General features: G+C 48.1%; 1 protein-coding gene across 2 annotated transcripts in view; it reads right to left on the bottom strand.

Moving 5' to 3' along the window:
• The window catches only part of MGAT4D (MGAT4 family member D), a 720,909-nt gene that overhangs the window by 101,993 nt on the left and 597,716 nt on the right, over nucleotides 1-21,200 (bottom strand). For both annotated transcript variants that reach the window (XM_086962223.1, XM_086962222.1), the window contains exon 11: nucleotides 5,174-5,367. In XM_086962223.1, the coding sequence (XP_086818349.1) occupies nucleotides 5,174-5,367 (194 nt within the window). The remainder of the gene's footprint in view (nucleotides 1-5,173; nucleotides 5,368-21,200) is intronic.

A 21,200-nucleotide genomic window follows, 5' to 3' on the forward strand; every position in this document is an offset into this window, starting at 1 on the left:
CCCTTGCTCACTTTGCCACTGGATTCAAGCAAGCCGGGCTGAAGACGGCTGGAATGCCAGAAACCGGTCCTCAGAAGCTTGTTTCCGGTCCAGGGAAGACATGGCTTAGCAGTTCGGGCTGGACTGTTCCCATGAGGCACAGGGTCAGACTGATTTGCATATAGCCATGTCTGAACTGGGGTGGCAGAGTGGGCTAAAGAACGGTGATGGATTAAAACCAGATCTTTTGACTGGGTGTGAGTGTTTGATTCATTCAGATGCTCCGTCCATCACCACCCCCTTTTGTACCGGTTTTGGGCTAAAATATGCAGCACTGGGTTCTCTCCTGATAACAGGTGAGTAAATAGTAATTCGTTGTTCGGATGATTTTAGGTGAATATTTTAAAGTTTATAAAACTCCACACAGAAGAATTTTCAAGTGAAACCAGTCAATTTTAGCCTATGGAAGGAAATTCAAGTTACTTGCAAGTATGGTTAGAATTACTTTTCAGGATTAGTACTGGGCTCAAAGATGGAGCACTGAGGTCTCTCCTGATAACAGTAGTACATCCAGTAAGCACCACAGAGCTGCGTAGCAGAGAGATGTAAAAAGGGGCAAGGCCTGCACCACCTCTCTGCAACGCAGAGCAGTGGTGCTTCCTGGAAGCACCTGGTGGGCTACTTGGCCCACATGGTCCCTCAGGTTTGAAGTGATTTTTTTTTCCCCAACTTAAAACGCGCCACATGGCGTGTTTGCACACATCACGTCAGGCCCCGTCCCCTCCGTTCACCACTGTGTACACGCGCCCTGTCACCATTCTTAGTTGAGAGATTAAGTCCCCTTCAATCCTAAGGGTACATAGGATCAAACTAGCTCACTAGGTACCTCCAGTAAGCGCCACAGAGCTGCGCTGCAGAGAGGTGTTCAGAGGCCACGCCCCTTTTTACAACACTCTGCAATGCAGCTCCGTGGCGCTTACTGGAGGTACCTGGTGGGCTAGTTGGTCCCCAGGGACCCTCAGGATTGACAAGGAATTAATTCCCCAACTTAAACCACGCCACAGGGTGTGTTTGCACACATGTGAACTCAGGCCCCGCCCCTTTCCTTCACCACTGTGCAAACGCGCTCCGTGGTGCATTTTAAGTTGGGGGATTAACTCTCCTTGAATATTGAGGGTCCCGAGGGTGCAACTAGCCCACCAGGTACCTCCAGTACGGAGAGGTGTAACAAGGGGCGTGATCTCAAAACACCTCTCTGCAACGCAGCCCCCTGGCGCATACTGGAAGTTCCTGGTGGGCTAGTTGGCCCCCAAGGACCCCCAGTTTTCAAGGGAAATGTGTACCCCCTCTGCAAACGTGCCAGGGGGTGCGTTTGCAGAGTGGTGCAAGGAGGGGGCGTGGCCTCTGGCCGCGATCCCTTTTAAAAAAAATAATAATTTAAGAAGGGGGGCTGTGTAGCCTCCCTTCTTTTTCTATTTTTTTGGCCCTGGGGACCCCATCCCCCAGGGCCTGCCCCCAATTTTCCTTTTAAAAAGAAGAAAATTGGGAAGGCGTCACGTGGCCCCCCTCCTGAAGCCATAATCTGCCCAGGGGACCCCATCCCCCGGGGCATGGGCTTTTAAAAAAATATTTTTAATTTGGATGGGGGCTGCCTTGCCCCCTCCTGTGGCCCCTTATGGCCCCGGGGACCCCATCCCCCGGGGCCGGCCCTTTTTTTTTAATTACATTTTGGGGAGGGAGGCCGTATGGCCCCCCTCCCGGGCCACTAATAGCCCCGGGGCTGGCCCACTCCGTTGAGGACCGTGGTGAGTCCCCAATCCCCCCACTGTCCCGCTGGCTCCCCGCGTCCTGCGGGAGCCGGCATTGCTTTTCCACATGTGGAGCAGCTAACATGCTGTTCCCCAAGTGGAAAAGCAATCTGCTTTGCTATTTGCAAGAGATAGCAGGTTTCCTGCTCTCTCTTCCAAATAGCAAAGCAGTTTACAATGACAGGATGGGAGCGGCGAGGCTCCCCCCCTGTCATTGTAAACAGCAGTGTCCCGGGGGTGGCGGTCCCCAGGGCTATCAAGGGCTCCAGGAGGGGGGCCACGCTGCCCCCTCCCACCATTTGAAAGCCCCAGGGGGTGGTGGTCCCCGGGGCTTGGGGGTCCATAAGGGACCCCCAAATTAAAAACTTAGTGCCCCTGGAAGGTGACTGTCCCCGGGGCGTGTTGGGGGGATCAAGCCCACCACACAGGTTTGTTTAAAAAAAAAAAGCTGTGGGGTGGCGGTCCCCGGGGCTGCGGGGGGGCTGTGAGACCCCTGCATATATTATCAAAAAGCCCTGGGTGGTGGCGGTCCCCAGGGCTTGGGGGGCCTTTGACCTTCCCCACCCACTTTTAATAAAAGCCCTAGGTGGTGGCGGTCCCCAGGGCTGGGGGGGCTGTGAGCCCCCGCACAATGTATAATAAAGCCCCGGGGAGTAGCTGTCCCCGGGGCTGAGGAGCCCCTTTGGGCCCCCCCACCTAAATATACTCATTGCCCCCCGGGATTTGGCCCCCCCAGGGGCTAATATCTAATATAGCGCGGGAGCCCGCATTTCTTTTTTTTTCCATCAGCAAGATCCATGCACCCTGTGCGGATTTTGCCGATTTTTCACATTTTGTACTTTTTTTATAGGTTTCTTGTGCCTCGGCTCTACCGAGGCACAATATGGCTGCCAGCACTTCCTGATTTAGAGCCAATTAGAATACAGCTCGTGCATGGCAGAGTGCGCTTAGGGTGCCCAGATCCACCGCGGCCATAGATATATATGTACTTTTAAATATAATTTTCTCAGGAACTACTGAATGGATTTACTCCATTTAAGCAAAAGTCTTGAGTCTGAACTAAGGACTACCTCTTTTCTAAATTTGGTGTAATTCCGTTAAGCAGTTCGGGCTGTAGCTGCGGCTAAAGGTCCCTATGGAAAATTGCAAGGGAAAACACGTTATGGGACCCCCCTTTTTTCTCGGCCCTCGCTTCACGAATCACCCCAAGACCGCCAGCAGCTAATATATATATAGTCTGAAATGCTTTGAGATTGACACAGTCCCACCACAGAGAAGGGGTGGGGACCGGGAGTCTCAGCTACGCAAACTTGAGACCAGGCTCATAATTCTCAAGGACTGTAAGGCACCGAACGGACTTAATACAAGTGAAGAATTTTACACCTATCTTCATTAGGTCATTATGAATGAATAATACATACTAGCTGCCTCATATCGCCCTGATACTGTTTTTAACCTTTGTTATGTATTGTCATTTTGAATTGCTATTTTTTGCACATGGTTTGCACTTTATTAATAATTTTTTAACATACTCCCATTTGCACACGGTCAGACGGACCTAAGTGGTCAGATATCCATAGGCCCATTTGGGCGCAAATCTCCACTTTAACATGGATATATCAGTGGAAGGCTGGTAGATCAACATAGATATTTAAATGCTGCTCTCTCATGAGATAAAAGTTTTTTTATGATTTTTTATTTTATTAAATATAAAATCCTTTTATATGCTGCTATTTAACTATGTTTTCACAAACTGGAATTTGATTGCCATTATCATGAGCCATTTTACAACAGCATGAAACTACTCATGACTTGAACTACTATTGTCATCTGTATAGTAGGTATTCCATGTTTACTATATGCTGGGAAGTACGTCACTCACTTGCACTTTAAATATTTTTCAACTTCCTCACTCCTGTCATGTGATCAAGGCCCCATGTGGGCTGAAACGCGTCATGGTGGTGGTGTCGGGCATTCAATAAAATATATGCACCATCCATTGGGTTCGCCCAGTCTACTTTACAGAGCGTGATTGCATTTGCCCAGTCTTTGTTTTCAACTTTTTCACTTCAAATAATATCTTTCTTTTCTGATCCGATTGGCTGTGTTAGGCGTGATGTTATACTATGGGGTATGTTATTTTCCTACTGCAATAAATATCACCCATTCTGAGTTTTCCCCCTAAAATACAGAATGCCATGCAGATTTTGGTGTTTATTAAACAAAAATCTGCATGTGCCAATATTCATCAGCACCTTGTATCCCAATAAAGGTCAGTAGATTTTAACTTCTGAAATTTTTACTGGAATATTTCTTGTGTGTCGAACTCGTATTTACTGAGTGTTATAATATACAGCAAACTCATAATTGCGATACAAGAAGTGATCTCAAGTATGTAATTTATTGGCCACTAGCAATAGGGCCATTGTCTCTATGTATAAATTTCCGTTCAAACTGAATTGAAAAAGGTAAGCTTGTCCATTACTGCGATTTAGGGAAACGGATTGTGTGCTTTATAATTCATACATTTTTCCAACACTTTTGCATAAAAAATAAATGTTGGCACTGGGCCTGGTGAATGTCCGCAGAGCATGACCGGGGGCCATCCCTTGCACTCTTGAACTTGCCAAAGGCAGTGACAAAGAGTTCTGATAGTGGGGTATTGGGCCCAGGGCATGACTAAATGCCACACCCAGAGTTTGCTTGGCACATAGAACCGTGCCCAGTGGGTACTGGGATCAGGCGTATGGGGCATGTCAAAAGTTACCATTACACAACTAAGTTCAGTTTAAATACGGATGACAGAGAAAAGCATGGTTGAGCGCTTTGACCAGTACCTTCCAAGGACAACTAAGTAAATTCACAAAAACATTTACAGCTGAAGATGTTACTTTTAGGATCTGAAAACATGAACATAACAAAAATGTGTCCGTTATGTTAAGCTGTGCAATGATAACTTACCCCCTATATGTCCTGCTCGTGATTATACTGCCACTGCAGCACATATAGAAATGCAAAGGGCATCAGTGGTGCCCTCATACATGATACAGGTGGCAACATTATTTCCAAGTCAAGACTTGAAAATCTAGATGCTTAATTGCCTATGTAACGTATAATTAAAACCTAACATGAAAAGTGCATGTTTTAATTTCAGTGATTCTTAGTTGATGTAATTGTTCATCTATATTCTGAATCTCAATATTTTATCAAAGAAACAACATACAGTCGGTCGCTGTGTTAAGATGTTTCGTTTTTGCTATTTCAAAATACGAATAAAAGTGAGTTAATTCAATCAGTAAACACTATTCTTCCGAAGGATGATTAGAAATTGTAATTTGATCTTGGAACAGTGCATTATCTGTTATTCCCTGTGTATTTGGACTCACTTTTCCATATGTATTGGCTCTGAGAAGCTGATGAGGATGTAATCCCCGGCGACAGGAGCAAAAGCCCAGAAACAGTCCTCCCCTCTGTAGACTTTTTCCAGGGTATACTGCTGGTATTCTTTCATGCTGGTGGATACTTTTGCTGGAGGGTTGGGGTGTGATTTGTGCAGCACCTGTTTTCCAAAGTCTTTATCCTGTGTAGACGGAAAGATTAGAGGTATCTATGTAGAATCAATCCATTATAACACTACACATAGCAAAACAAATGTATATACAATTAATGTTTACATAAAGTGGTATCTGTACCGAAGGGGTAGAGAGAGGTGGATATTGTTTTCCTCAGCCTACATCCTGCTCACAGATACTTTATTCCGATTATTGGACATTTGCTTTCTCTAGCTACATCCATCCGCTTCCGTTAACAAACATTATTAAACAGGACATGAGAGGGATTTCTTTGGAGGCGGGGGGGTCGTACACCCCCCAGCCGTATTTAATAAAACATACAAATAAATCAAAAATTGAAATAAACAATATTTACACAATTACGCAGAAAACGTTCCATGACATTCTATTACAATTGATATATACAGATATCAGGTGGCTAACCTTAACATACTTCTAGTATAAGGCATTTCCTATCCAAATCTAACGTATCAATCACATTAAACAATATTTATTTTCTGCGTAGCCTATTTGGGCCTACGGCAAGGTCACTAACTGGTGTCAGATCCTTATCACTTAAACCACGCCCTCTTGTCGGAGTACGCATTGCCAGAGGGCCCGTTTACCGTGAGGGTACTTCCCCCCCGGTTACCCCCGTACGCCCAATTAACTACTCCCTTCCGTCGAAGTGCGCATGCGCAGAGGGCCCGCTTACCGTGAGAGTACTTCCGCCCCCGGTTACCCCCATACGCTCTATTAACTCCATTGAAGGGGGCCTTTGCATCTCTGTGCCATTTACTGGCATCATTGTGCATGTGCGGGGTGGCCAACCAGCCTAGAGAAAGTGTGACTCTCCCCTCCCCTGCACCCATGTAGCCTACAGGCTGTAACTGCCCCTGGAGTACTAGGAGAGACAACTTGTCCCTCCCTTTTGGCGACCCCATTCAAGAATGGAGCCTCCCCCTAAGGACCTTAAATTAACTGCTCACCAATCATGACCTTACCTCCTGACCAAGGAATAGCAATAAATAAGCCGATTGATAACCTGTAAACGGGATAAAATTCTAAGGAACAAAAACGTTTTAGTCAGACACTCTTGTCATCTATAAACATTTGTAACAAAACTGTGGAAACCTTCATAACACACAATACCAATCATCTGCTTCAGGGGATGGTGGTGGGGAAAAAGAATTATAGCCTCCTAGAGGCTGGAGGGGCAGGCCGTGCCGCGCGGAGTCAGAAAGGCAGACTTCCACGCTCCCCGGCCTTTTGTTTTAACCCATCATCAGTGAAAGTTACGGAGGTGTTCATGACAGGCCTGCCAAACTTGTGTTGCACAGGTTTGCATTTTGGCACTTAATAAATTAAGTCGAGTAATAGCTAAGCAGGCGTACCCTGGGGCTATGCTCCTTGCGGATTGGGAATACATCAGCCCTCAAGTTATGCTAATGTTCACTGATATATGTTCATTCAAAGTCTATGCCTTTCACTAGGGGTGGGTGGAATTTGCGTAATCGCGTTAAGCAAATCTCCGTGAAATGGTAAACAATATCTGCGAACAGGCAGAAATTCCGAGAACACTCGGAATTGCTTGTTCGCGATGCTTATTTACTGTTCGCAATCGCTGTTTGCGTGCGCGTGGAGAAAATATCTTGCGAACACGCAAAAAAATTTGCGAAGTCGCGGAAAGAAGAATTTTGGGCAAATTTACGTTCTCGGCAGAACGCGAAATTACCCAAATTCCTCAAATTTCGTGAACGGAACGGAATATACTGCCCAGGCCTACCTTTCACCAGAGATGTGAAAGTTGAGAGGGGGTTCATTGATGACCTGTTTGTCTTTTAGGCTGTATGTTGCATGAGTGGGCATGTTGACACTTATGGGACACTTGTAGGTAGCGATGCATGCAGCACAGTCAGCACATTAGGGACCCCAGATGGCATTGTAGGAGGGATTGGGGACTCATTTACAGAGGTTGCTACTCAATTAAAGGAAAGCCTGAGGTGAATAATTTAAACGTGCGAAATCGCAGGGCCTGTTGGGGTAAGGGAAACGTCCAGTATTATATAGGTACTTCCCTACACCTACTTCCTACATGAGTAAGCTGTATGTTGAATGCATCACATAAGCAAAGGAAGGCTACACCTCGATTGCTACAGGTGTTTTCTCTAAGGTCCAAAGGTCTTATTAGCACGGGAGCCACGTCTGCTCATTTGTCTTTCCTCTAATCTCCTCAATTTGATTGCTGACAGCCTGGGTTAGACATAGGCAAAGATAAGTGTGAGTTGCTAGTAAAGGGGCACAGTGTGTACCATTCACAGGCATTGCATGTGCAGTCATGTACGATGGAGTTCTTTTTGGATCTGAAGATAGTGGGTTGGAATCTAATAGGTGCACTTGGTAAGGCATGCACTAGGTAACCCATCATTTGTGTGAATACTGCCTTGGTGTTGAGCAAACGCTTTTAGCTTCAGCACTCTAAGTAACCATGAATGCGCTACTACACTCAACTCTGCACAACAGGCGAATTCTTTCGGCATTCGGCTTTTGAATTTGACCAAACGTTTTTAGTTTCAGCATTCCTTACGTAACCTTGAATGCATTATTATCCTCAACTTGGCACTCAAGGTCCAGTCACATTTGGGGTACATCGGTAGGGGAGTCGGGGACATGGTATGCAGGAAAATATTAGCCCATCTTGAATCCCTCATGGGGATGGGAGATGGCAGTTGCACTTCCCTTTCAAACGTTTCATTGAACGAGTAATATCAATGACCTAGACCGCAACCGAGGTTGGGCAAATCAGTTAACCTCTTGCAGCAATATGTGAAGAGGTCCCCATGTAATACAACTGGTGCTATATTAAGCTCTTTCGCTGTAAGCCTAATTTGAATATTTCTCAAGTCATACGACTGGTGCCAGGTGAAGCGTTCTCAGTTGAGAGCTGAGGGTAATCGGAGGGTAATGCAACAGGTACTAGGCTTGGTGCTCTCATTGAAAGTCTGATTTCAGCACTAGGTATGTTATACAAACTGGGGCTTTGTGGGACTCTCACGATAAAACCAGCAAACTAGTTATACAAACTGAGGCTTTGCTGGACACTCAAAACAGTGAACCAGTTAGTCTCCTGCGGGAATGTGGGAATTCCACTGTTCCTCACGTAATAAAACTGGTGCAATGCTAAAGCCCTCACAGTGGAAAGTCTGAGGGTAATGCAACTGGTTGTATGTCAGGCACTCTCATTGAAAGTGATTTCAATGTTTTCTGTGATACAACTTATGCTATCCAGGACTCTCATAGTGTAAAGTCTGACTTCATGGGAAATTCTTAAAAAGCCAGCTTCGGGTCTGCCAGCCATCGCAGGCCAAGGACCATCCACATTTTAATTGAGTTTGGGCCGACTCACAAGGTGCACATGGCATTTATTCAGCATATTACCGGTTACTCTTATGGTTGCTCCATGGCGCAATCCTTGCTGAAGCGGACATCTCCTTGCTTGCTGAAGCTCTATGACAGCCGGATTGGCTCGCTTGAATTTTATTGCACATTGGGTGGTGCGACTTACTTTGGGAGTTAGGCTTAGCATATCCCAGCAATTACTTCCACGGTTTCGAGGTCAGTCCCGTGAGGCACTGTCCTCGGTGAGGTCATTCAAGTACATTATCAGCACGCACATTGTCATCTCAGCTATACCTGACAGACGGGCTCTAACCAGGGCAAAACCACTCGGTCCCCCGAACGTATGGATGGGTGCCCCGATCCCCCCGGGAAACCGTTGTGGGCGAGGGGCGTGTCTCGGCTGGTATGCCCAAAGCGGCGTAGCCGGAGCAGGCCCTTCCCGCCCAGAAGGGGTTGTTCTAAACACCCGCCCGGAAGTCCGCGCTCGGATGGGCGTACCCAAGGTGGGCTCCCGCCATCCCCACAGATGGATAAATAGAGAAGGAATCCAACGAAGCGTCCTCTTGTTCCAGTGCTCTGAAGGCTGCACCACTTGTCGCTCGTGAGCCCTATAAGGAACAAGCAGCAATTTTGAAACTTGTAATCTTTGTTATTTCTCTTTCAGTGTCAGGCGTGTGGAAGATCGGGTACCCTCAAAGATCAAGTCGGACGGAGTAACCGAAACCATGTCTGGCAAAAAAGCGGGAAAGAGCTCCGAGATGGAGAGGATGCTACGCACCTTGGTGAACCGAGTAGCGGTGATGGACCGGAAGATGGGTAAAGTGGACGAGCTCGGTCGGGGCTTAGCGGCCATCAAGAAGCAGATGGCGGCCCAGAACACCCCCTCGGGCGGCCTAAAAAAGTTATAGGACCGGCCTTCCCGAATGTCGCCCCAGGGGGTAAGGGTAAAAGGAATAAGGGGAGGGCAGGTTCCAGGGAGGTCCCAGTCCCAGAAGTGCCTCCATCGAGCCCGGGAGCAGACAGCCCAGTCGCGCCGGTAGATAGCCCGGTACCAGGTCCGGATGGGGGTTTACCAATCCCCGTAGTGATAACGCCGATTGGGGATGACCAAATGCCCCCTGAACTGGCCCTCCAGTTAGCAGCAGTGTTACTGTGGCTAAAGAAAGGAGCAGGGGGATCAGTGGCTGCGGGCGATCCGGCTGAAGAAGCCAGATTAATAATTGAGCAGTTGCGGCAGTCAAGGGATGCCGGGACAGGGAATGTACCTTTTATTCCCCCACAGGTTGCAAAGGGGGTCACGACGGACGATCGGGCTACGACAACGGACACGGCTGGGAAGACGGATGAACCTGGTAAGGGACCATTGCCATTGGTGGGGGAGAGTTCAGTACCTTCAAGGCGGGAAAGATTATCGCAGCACATTCCTATGGCTACGAAAGAAATGATATGGGGAGATAAATATATCAACATGTTTTCACTTTTGACTGACCATCGTGAGGTAGAATATGCAAAGACCCAGAAAGATTTGTGGCACCCCAGCGTATGGCGAGCCAAGATGGCGGAATTCAGGGTCGATGAGACCATGGTGAACTGGGTCAGAGCCTTTTCTATTTTTACGGCAGTTATGGGTGAACGTAAGCCTGAAGTGTTGCCCGACTTATCATGTTATCAGAACAGGATCATGAATTTCTATGCAATGTACGGAGGAAATGAATGGAAGGGTTATGACGTTACCTTTAGAAAAGCAAAAGAGTTTAACGAGGTTCTAACGTGGGATTGTCTGGATACAGTGTCATGGCATAACCAGCTTTTGCCGGGACCGGCGGGTACGTCGGGACCGGGCACGAGCGTTTCTGGGACATTACAGCAGAAGCCGGCACAGCCCTTTCGGGCCGAACGCCGGAGGGGAGCCACACACCAGGTCCGGCGGGAATGGAGGCAAGCGGGGGGTTTGTTGGGGATTCAACAAAGGAACCTGTAACAGGCCTCAGGGAACGTGTAAGTTCCGGCATGCTTGTTCGGGCTGCGGGAATTCCTCACACCCAGAAACTAGCTGTCGATCCAAGTCCAATGGTGCGGGAGGAAAGGGGGGATCCAAGCAGGATTGAGATGGTGCCTTGGAAGCAAACATCTTCGCCCATTGATATCTTGGCTTTGACCCCCTGGCTGAACCGATACCCAGATCATGTATCCGCAGGGATTTTGAGGTATGGTTTTCTGTATGGCTTCAAAATCCCGGCGGGAAATTTTCAGGGGAGCCCCTTCTGTAGGAACCAACCCGGCGGTGGCCGCCAGAAAGATAGCGAAAGAAGTCAGCTTGGGGCGGGTAGCGGGGCCATTTGCCTGCCCGGCAGTTGCAGAATTTGTGTGTTCACCTTTGGGAGTGGTTCCAAAGAAAGACCCGGGGGAGTATAGACTCATCCACAATTTGTCGGCCCCTAAAGGGGCCTCGGTAAATGAGGCTACTGACCCTGAGGTATGCTCAATTAGATATGCATCGTTCGATGATGCAGTCGTTCTGTTGAATCGCCTGGGCCCCGGTGCACTTTTGGCAAAATCAGACATCGAATCGGCATTCCGGTTGCTCCCGGTACACCCCAGGGACCAACGCTTGCTGGGATTCACGTTCCAGGGGAAATATTACATGGATAAATGTATGTCCATGGGTTGTTCAATTTCATGTGCCTATTTTGAAATGTTCAGCTCCTTTTTGGAATGGGCGTTCACCGAGGCCACAGGGCATAGACAGGTGATGCACTATTTGGATGATTTCCTTTTCCTGGGCCCGGCGGGCACTCAGGACTGTGCACAAGCGCTGCAGGACTTCTGCACACTCATGCGGGATTTTGGGGTCCCATTGGCGCCAGGTAAGACGGTGGGGCCATTTACCTCACTGGAGTTTCTGGGGATTGAACTAGACTCGGTGGAGGGGTGTTTCCTTCTGCCGGTTGAGAAGGTGGACAAATTCAGGGCTTCCTTGGTACGATGTCTCCAGAAAGAAAAGGTGACCCTACATCAATTACAACAGACAGTGGGTCAGCTTAATTTTGCCTTAAGAGTGATGCCGATGGCTCGCCCTTTCTCACGTTCCATCGCACAGGCTATGGTGGGCCTTAAAGAAGGACACCACCGCACTAGACTGTCGGCAGAGGTTCGCCAGGACATGCGCATTTGGTTGGCATTCCTGGCGGATTTCAACGGTCGAGTGGTGTGGAACAAACCCCCAGCCTCGTCGGACGAACTGGGATTGTGGACCGACTCGGCGGGGAGCGTGGGGTTTGGCGCAATCTTTGGAAACCGGTGGTCGGCACAAGCATGGCCGGCGTGGTGGCACGCAAACGGCCTGACAGGTAACATTGGTTTCTTGGAGCTATTCCCCATTTGGGTGGCTCTGATGGCATGGCCGGAAGAATTTAGGGACCGCTCAGTGGTGTTCTGGTCAGACAACATGACGGTGGTCGAGTGCATTAATCACCAGGCTGCACGCTGCAAGTGGATCTTAAGACTGTTGAAAGAAATTGTATTGTGATGCATGAGATTGAATGTACAATTCAGGGCAAGGCATGTGCCGGGGGTACTAAATAATGCAGCTGATGCACTCTCTCGTTCACACATGCAGGCTTTCAGGGGTTATCTACCCACAGCGGAACTAGTAGCGGCACCTTTCCCCGAAGCACTATGGCAGATCGGTGCCCTGGACTACAAGACCTCATGGCAGCCAGTTTAGCGCCCAGGACGAGGAAAGCTTATGAAGGAGCGTTCCGTTCATACTGCGCCTTTTTAGGGCCGGTAGGGGGACAGAGCTGGGGGCGGGAGGAGTCCTTCCTCGGGTTTTTAGTGGCGCTTCATAAGGAAGGTCGATCGGCGGCAACTGCCAACAGATATAGGGCGGCCATATCTTTCATGGCACAGCTCCACGGGATACGGGACCCGACGGGTTCCTTCTTAGTCAAGAAGGCCCTCCGTGGTTGGCAGCGCCTGGAAGGGAGCAGACAAGCTAAACTGGATGAGACATGCTCATCGCCCACCAAGGTAATTCTGTTCCGAGCGGCGTTCACATTGGCATTCCATGGGGCCATGCGGGTAAGTGAACTCGTAGCAAGGAACAAGAAGGATGTGGAAGGAGGTCTATGCAGGGATCATGTTCAATTACGGGGTGATTCTCTGTTGATCTCGATAGCCAGGTCCAAAACTGACCAGGAAGCTTTGGGGAGTAGTGTGGTTCTGCAGCGCGCCCGGGGGAGCACCAGTTGTCCCATACGGTGTTTAGAGGACTACCTGGCACAGAGATCGACAACATGGGGGGGGGCCCTGCTTAGGCACCAGGACGGCGCCCCGTTGACGAGATTTCAGTTTCGGAGGGTGCTGGCAATTACAATTGCTGCGGCAGGCTTGAACCCGTGCGATTTTGGGACCCACTCATTCAGAATAGGGGCCGCTACTGAGGCTACGGCTCGGGGTCTGGGTACGGAGGAAGTGAAACAGTTAGGCTGCTGGTCCTCGAACTGTTTTAAGAGGTATGTGCGACTGCACATTTTGTAAACGACTGATGAAATGCACTCACGCTTGTTGTCTTTTGTTTGGATTACAGTTTCGCAAGCCTGTCACGCGGGGCGAAAATTGGGATCGGCCCAACACCAAAGGACCAGCGGGAAAGGATCACCGACTGGGGATCAAGTGGTATGGGTCGTGGGCCACTCATACGTGAGGCGTGCCGGGGACGTATTCAAAGCAGGTGACGAGATTCACGCATCTGAAGAATATGGGTTCAGAGTGTCCTTCCATGGGAAAGGAGGCCTCTGTTTTGACCAATTTCAGAGCTTTGTGGAGGAACTCTTAGGGCGGCAAAGGTCACCGCCATCTGTAATCATAGTGCATCTGGGAGGCAATGACTTGGTAAGGCTGGGAAGACGGGTGTTGGTAGAGCACATATTGTCAGCAGTCAGTTGGTTGGCCAAGAGGCTCCCGGGGTGTACGATTGCCTGGTCCCACATGATTCCCAGAAGAGTTTGGCGGGGGGGTCTGTCTGTGTCGGCGTTGAACCACTCGGTAAAGAGGGTCAACAACAAGATTTAGAAACTGTTTCGCTCTACTCATTTACAATGCATTCCTCATGGGTGTATTCGGGGTGATCACTAATTTGAATGATGGGGTGCACCTGTCCGGGGCTGGGAATGACTTACTCATAGGAGACTTCGTAGCATGGCTAAGGGCATTGAGGAGACATGACCTTTAGGAGGTGTGGGGGGGCTGGATAGTCGGTCAACTATCCGGCCTGTGGCGGTAAGGTCATGATCGGTGAGCAGTAATTTCAAGGTCCCTAGGGGGGCGCCAACCAGTACGGATGGGAGCGCCCGGGGGAGACAGCCATAGGCCCCTCCCAGGGGGAGACGGCTATATGCCCCTCCTAGGAATTTCCCGGGGGCCGGATATCCGCTCCGGCGGAAGAGAGTGTGGGGAAGGGGGGGAGTCCACGCTGTCGTTCTTACGGATACCTCGCACGAGAACTCGGACGACCTTTAAGATGGCGTCGAGTGAAAGGGGGCCCCCACGACAAGGGAAGTTACAGTTGGCAGCAAGGGTAAAGCCCTTTGCGCATGCGCCACTCACACTGTGAGGGCGGGAATTTGGTACAGGGATCTGACACCGGTTAAGACCTTGCCGTTGGCCCTTAATGCTAGGATGTACCATTTTATTTTAGAATGTTATGCATTTTCAGGATGCTAGACTCGGCTAGGAAACCTTTGTATAAGAGATTTGTTAAGGTTAGCCAAAGAACTTGTCTTCATCAAAATGTAATGGAAGATAAAATTGTACATGATTCATGAAACGTTTAATTTAAAGTTTTAAATTTTGTTTCATATTTTAATAAATACGGACGGGGGGTAACTCCCCCCCGCCTTCCAAAAGCTCAAACCTGTGTCTGTCTCCTCCCATGGGGAATTGGTGTTGGGAGGGGGTGGCGGGCATCCCGGCCCATATTTGCATTGCTTGTGTTCCAATTCAGGAAGGACCTAGTCTGGCAGTTTGGGCTGGCTGTTCCTATTGGAATAGGGTCAAGACGGATTTGCATTTGGCGGAGTCCAAACTGAGGTGGCATGGTGAGCAAAAGAAAGACAGGTTGGGATGCAACCTTGAGGGATTGCCAGTGGTTAGACACATTATAACCATTCCTCCCATCACCCGTTTTGCACTTTGGGTTTGGTTTGAAGGGATCTGAACCAGGACTCAATGAATTATCTGGACTTTGTGGTTGTAACTAAATAAACCATGTATGGAGACTTCATATTCAAATTTAATTTAAAGTTTTACATTTTGTTTCATATTTTAATAAATACGGCCGGGGGGGTAACTCCCCCCCCGCCTTCCAAAAGCTCAAACCTGTGTCTGTCTCCTCCCATGGGGAATTGGTGTTGGGAGGGGGTGGCGGGCATCCCGGCCCATATGGAAAGGGAAGACCACTCGGTCCCCCCGAACGTATGGATGGGTGCCCCGATCCCCCCGGGAAACCGTTGTGGGAGGGGAGCGTGTCTCGGCTGGTATGCCCAAAGCGGCGTAGCCGGAGCACGCCCTTCCCGCCCAGAAGGGGTTGTCCTAAACACGCGCCCGGAAGTCCGCGCTCGGATGGGCGTACCCAAGGTGGGCTCCCACCCTCCCCACAGATGGATAAATAGAGAAGGAATCCAACGAAGCGTCCTCTTGTTCCAGTGCTCTGAAGGCTGCACCACTCGTCGCTCGTGAGCCCTTGAAGGAACAAGCGGCAATTTTGACCCACCCACCAGCCCTTTTTTGCAATGTTTTTGAATAAAGTAATTGTTGGTGATTATTTCGAATGTATTATAAAAGATACAGTCATTTTTTGCATCATAGACGTATGCCTTTGATTGAGTAGATGTTTGTAGGCCTTTTTTCCCTTTGTAGAAATGTAAAGGAATGGATCAAATAAATTGTCTTGTGTTTTAGGACTTTTTTCCCTTTGTAGTAATGTCTAAGTTGGTGAATTATTAAGTTGTTGCAGATTAGGCGTATTGTTCTTTCCTTAGTAGGTAGAACAACTGTCGTATTTATTTTGGTCGGGCGATAAGGTCATGATCGGTGAGCAGTGATTTCAAGATCCCTAGGGGGGGCGCCACCCAGTACGGATGGGAGCGCCCGGGGGAGGCGGCCATTGGCCCCTCCCACGGGGGGGGGCGGCACCCACTACGGATGGGTCACCCAGGGGGAGACGGCCATAGGCCCCTCCCAGGGGGAGACGGCTATATGCCCCTCCTAGGAATTTCCCGGGGGCCGGATATCCGCTCCGGCGGAAGAGAGTGTGGGGAAGGGGGGGGGGCTGGGGGGGGGTTAAGTCCACGCTGTCCTTCTTACGGATACCTCGCACGAGAACTTGGACGACCTTTAAGATGGCGTCGAGTGAAAGGGGGCCCCCACGACAAGGGAAGTTACAGTTGGCAGCAAGGGTAAAGCCCTCTGCGCATGCGCCACTCACACCGTGAGGGCGGGAATTTGGTACAGGGATCTGACACCGGTTAAGACCTTGCCGTTGGCCCTTAATGCTAGGATGTACAATTTTATTTTAGAATGTTATGCATTTTCAGGATGCTAGACTCGGCTAGGAAACCTTTGTATTAGAGATTTGTTAAGGTTAGCCAAAGAACTTGTCTTCATCAAAATGTAATGGAAGATAAAATTGTACATGATTCATGAAACGTTTAATTTAAAGTTTTAAATTTTGTTTCATATTTTAATAAATACGGACGGGGGGGTAACTCCCCCCCGCCTTCCAAAAGCTCAAACCTGTGTCTGTCTCCTCCCATGGGGAATTGGTGTTGGGAGGGGGTGGCGTGTTTTATCCCGGCCCATATTTGCATTGCTTGTGTTCCAGTTCAGGAAGGACCTAGTCTGGCAGTTTGGGCTGGCTGTTCCTATTGGAATAGGGTCAAGACGGATTTGCATTCGGCGGAGTCCAAACTGAGGTGGCATGGTGAGCAAAAGAAAGACAGGTTGGGATGCAACCTTGAGGGATTGCCAGTGGTTAGACACATTATAACCATTCCTCCCATCACCCATTTTGCACTTTGGGTTTGGTTTGAAGGGATCTGAACCAGGACTCAATGAATTATCTGGACTTTGTGGTTGTAACTAAATAAACCATGTATGGAAACCTCATATTCTGTGACTTCTTTACTCTCAGGTAATTGTCTACCACACTGTAAAGCCTGTAGTGTTTTCCTGACCCAATTATGCTAAATCATGAGACCCAGTCTTTATCACTGTTTTTCAATAGGTGACCCCTACATTATGTTATAAAGAATAGAACCCTATATTTCAACAGTATTTGAAATATCGTCATTCCTTTTTGCGCACAATTTAATGTTGGTTCAGTATAAAGAGTTGACATTTTGTGATATATTCCAACAATCTATGTGTGCTCAGAAACACATAAGTTGAAAGTGTATTCCAAAATTTGGGAATTTTTATGTTTATATGGCTCCTCATTTTGGGACACAGTGTACAACCTGTTTGTTCATTCTTTATTCATATGTTGTATTTATTCTGTTTTATGTGTTGATTGTTTTTGTTTTATGGTCTACAATAAAACTTCACTTGGGCTGTAATGTTTGCCAAAATCTTGTTTAGCTCATTAGAAATGTGTATCTAATGAAATCCAGTTGGACCACTGTTTCTTTCATAGTATTGAATCCCAGATTCTGCTTGTTCATGGGCAGCTCTTGTTTTATGCACCATCGGATATTTGAAAGTGGAACATATGGAAAATTGTAGTTGGCATGTTCCTGCAGTGACTAGCCACCACAAGCTATTTTCACTGGCAGGAGTGCCGTAGATGGATTGTGGAAAATGTCAAAGTGCAGATTATAATCTTTAATCTGTAACTTTTGACAGGAAACAGCTATGATTGTCACTCAACTTCTGTGGTTCACATTTATTAAAATTCCACATAACTAGTGAAAAAATGTTTTGATAAATAGGAAAAGTAACATTAAGAAAGTTACTTTTTTCCTATCTGAAGCTCCTGAAGATTCATTTGCATTAGCCTGCCAGCAGCTTCCCAGCCAGTGATTGACCTTCCTCCCACAGCAGAACAGTGACTTAGGCCTGGTGATAGAATGGGCTGGGTGTGGGACATGTTATCCCCATCAGCCCAGGAAGGACAGTTGGATCTTCCATAACGTCAAAGGGACACATGTGAAGCCTGTCCATTCATAGTTTAGTGTAAGGGGAGACATGTGGATGGCAAAGACTTTGTATCCCAGGCCAACCCTAGCCAGGCTGGCTACAAAACCAGCGAGAGGGAAGCTAGCCTTAAAACCAGTTCGGAATGGACACTGGGGAGGAGACTGCTCATTACCCTGGCCACACCTCTGGCTGTGTGTTGGAAAGTGGACTATTAGTAGTGGTAAATATATATCTACCACTGGCAATAAGGCCACTAACGCAGTTTAGGGCTCAGAATAGGTCCCAGAAAAGTATTCCCATGCTCACCCCTTGCTAGCTTGGCTGCAAGCAGGCAGGCTTAACTTCAGAGACAGTATAAAACATTTAAAACATCAATTAAGTAAATAATCAAGACACAACACAATAGAAATCTAACACCAATTCATAAAAATAGGAAATATTTTTTATCTTTAAAATGACAACTAAATGAAAAAAATCCAATGCTGGGAACCAGAGATATTAATTTTGAAAGATTTTCCTTAATATGGCACATAGAAACATATAGCACCTATTGGGACATCTGGTTGCACTAGACCGGGACAAAGTCAATGTTTCAGGCCAACAGCGATAGAGCCCTGCACGGCTGCCCCTCCTGGTTAGCCTTGGTCAAAGTTTTTACCTTTGGACTAAGAAACATTTCTGGAGTTAATTCTCCCGGGGTCCCTCGAAGCTCTCCACCAGTCCGGATTCGGTGGGGTTCGCGGACTTGCCTTACAACATGCTTCAGGTCAAACCTTTGGAAGTCAGACCTCCGGAGCTTTCCAGGGGATGAACCAGAGATCCAGGCCAGCTCGCGGTTGAAGTGGGTGGCTCGACTCCCACAGTTGGTCCCAGTCTCCTCTTCTACAGTCAGACTAAGAATTTTTTGCAGAGCTGTTCTCCTGGTCCCTCGATGCTCTTCACCAGGCCAGATTCGGTGAGGGTTCACCGGCTTGGGTTTCGCCCAGCTCCCGGTCAAACTCTGAAGATAGCCCTCCAGAGCTTTTCAGCGGGATGAACCTGGAGGTCAGGCCTACTCGCACGTTGAGGGTCGCCGGCTTGGCTGGCCCAGTTGAGTCGTCCACTTATGAAGGTTTTTTTCAAAGCTGCTCCAAAATTCTAGAACTTCTTCCAGAAGTTCCTTTGAGGGTCCCAGAGCGTTCAAAAAGTACTCCAAGGGTCTGGAAGCTCCAAGATGGTCCTTGAAAGTTTGGGACTTCAATTCCCACAATCCACGTGGACAAACCCCTTACAAATCCACTGGTAGCACTCCAGGCTGCGGATTCTTGGTGGTGATGGAGCAGGTGAGCTCTGTTAACCTGTAGCTTGCAGGGAGTCCACTCTTTAGTTTTCTTGAAGCAAGTTAGGTCCACCGGGCTGTAGTTACAGATTGTGCAGCAGGCTCCGTCTTCCGGAGTGCTGGCCTGGTTGAGGCAAATCAAACTTCCAGCAGGGACCCTTCCTTTGTTTCAAGCACCAGATCTGAGAGGCACTGCCCCATTCCAATACTTTTTCAGTGTTCTCTGGATTCACACAGGAAGGCACTCCTGTTCCAAAGCATGATCAATTCTTCCAAAGTGTGGCACAATGGCTAAACCAACCTGCAGAATAGCTCATACCCATAATCTCCCTCCCCTGGCAACTGCACATTCCTTCAATAAGTTTACCATCTGGCTGGGTTCAAAGGGTAGGGGTGTAGGTGGGCCTCGCTTCTTCTGCCTGTTCCCTCTTTACTTTAAAGCTCATTGTTTACAACCCCTCCCCCTTGCTCTGGCATTCCTATGCAGCAGAACCCTCTCCTCCCAGAATGGCTCTTCACCCCAGTTGCCACTCATCAGTTCAACAAAGCAGCCTAGCTAATCCAGTTTACTCTGACTAATCAGACGGATCACTGGAAGGCTGAATTTTGGCTTACAGACAAGAAGGTCTTATAACTTCTTGCCTGTACATTTTGGGATCAATTCCACAATAGTATATTGATGGATTTATCAATACCATTCTACTGAGTCCTTGAATTATATTTTCTGTATTTCATGGCGGCAGTTACTAATTAAAAACTTCTTACCATGTTAACCTATGCAGCTGCAGATGTGCAATAAAGAAAATGAACTGTGCAAACTCGCAAACACCAGGGCTTATAAAACATATTCTATTCGTGCCATGCCTATATCTACAGAACCCCCTTTCCATGGAACACCTAGGGAAGACTTTAGGGGCTCTGAATATGTACAAATATTGCAGATTCTCACTTCACAGTGCTCCTAGCACAAAAGTCGATTTTAGGAAGCACTTTACTACAATGAGGCAACTGAAACATGCAATTTCACTATTCCCAGGGCACATAAAACTGATTTTATAAGGGTCCTCCTTATAAATACCTGACACCACCCCTTGGGCACCTAGGACACCCTGGGGTTATTTAATATGCCAAAACGTTGTATTGTAATAATTTGTAAGTGCCCCAAACACCAAAGTCGAGTTTGGGCACAATTACAATTTTAAAAGCAGTCCTGCAACACAGGGCTCCTTTTAAACTGACCTCAGGCTCACAGCAGTGCACACATGCAAGTGCAGAAAGGGCTGCTGGCATCTAAACTGCCATGACCTATTATATACTAGGGATTTAAAGGTAGTTTTAATCCCCCTGCCCTATTATATATCAGGGCCTACAGGGGAGGTCATGCCAATCATATGGGTACCCTTTCCGATAGTTTACCCTAGTGTAAGTAGGTGTTTTCACTGTATGCTAAGTGTATTTTCAGCACAGCTCTAGCCCTGGGCCTGGGTTAGGTAGAGCCCAGGGACAGTCAGAGTCAGTTACCACCAGTCAGCAAACAGATGGGGTGCCCAGGGCATAAGGATGACTTTGCAACAGTGGGTGTACATGCTCTACACAAGTGAGTAAGAGTGCCAACTGGACCTAGACTGAACCTTATTTGTAGCCTCTGCCGGAGTGAGTCCTGGTCCCTATGAGCTGCCCCTGAGGTCCCTGGAGCCTTACATGTGTCACAGCAGAGCTGCTCCAATGCTGGAAAATTGCTCCTTAGAAAATATTTGGACTTCTAAGACCTCCGGAGCTGGCAGTGGGGCCTTGTGGCATAAGTGTCCAATTTTGATGCACCTTCTTCTGGAGTTTGAGCTCCATAAAAAAGATAGAAGGGAAAATGTTTGACCGGAAAAAAACCACTTGGTGAATCTGACTAGTACTCCATTGCGGGTGGCCTCATATTGGTACTAGGTCCCAGTC

The sequence above is a fragment of the Lissotriton vulgaris genome, chromosome 3_1, assembly GCF_964263255.1.
Source record: "Lissotriton vulgaris chromosome 3_1, aLisVul1.2, whole genome shotgun sequence".
In the NCBI taxonomy this organism is placed as follows: domain Eukaryota; kingdom Metazoa; phylum Chordata; class Amphibia; order Caudata; family Salamandridae; genus Lissotriton; species Lissotriton vulgaris.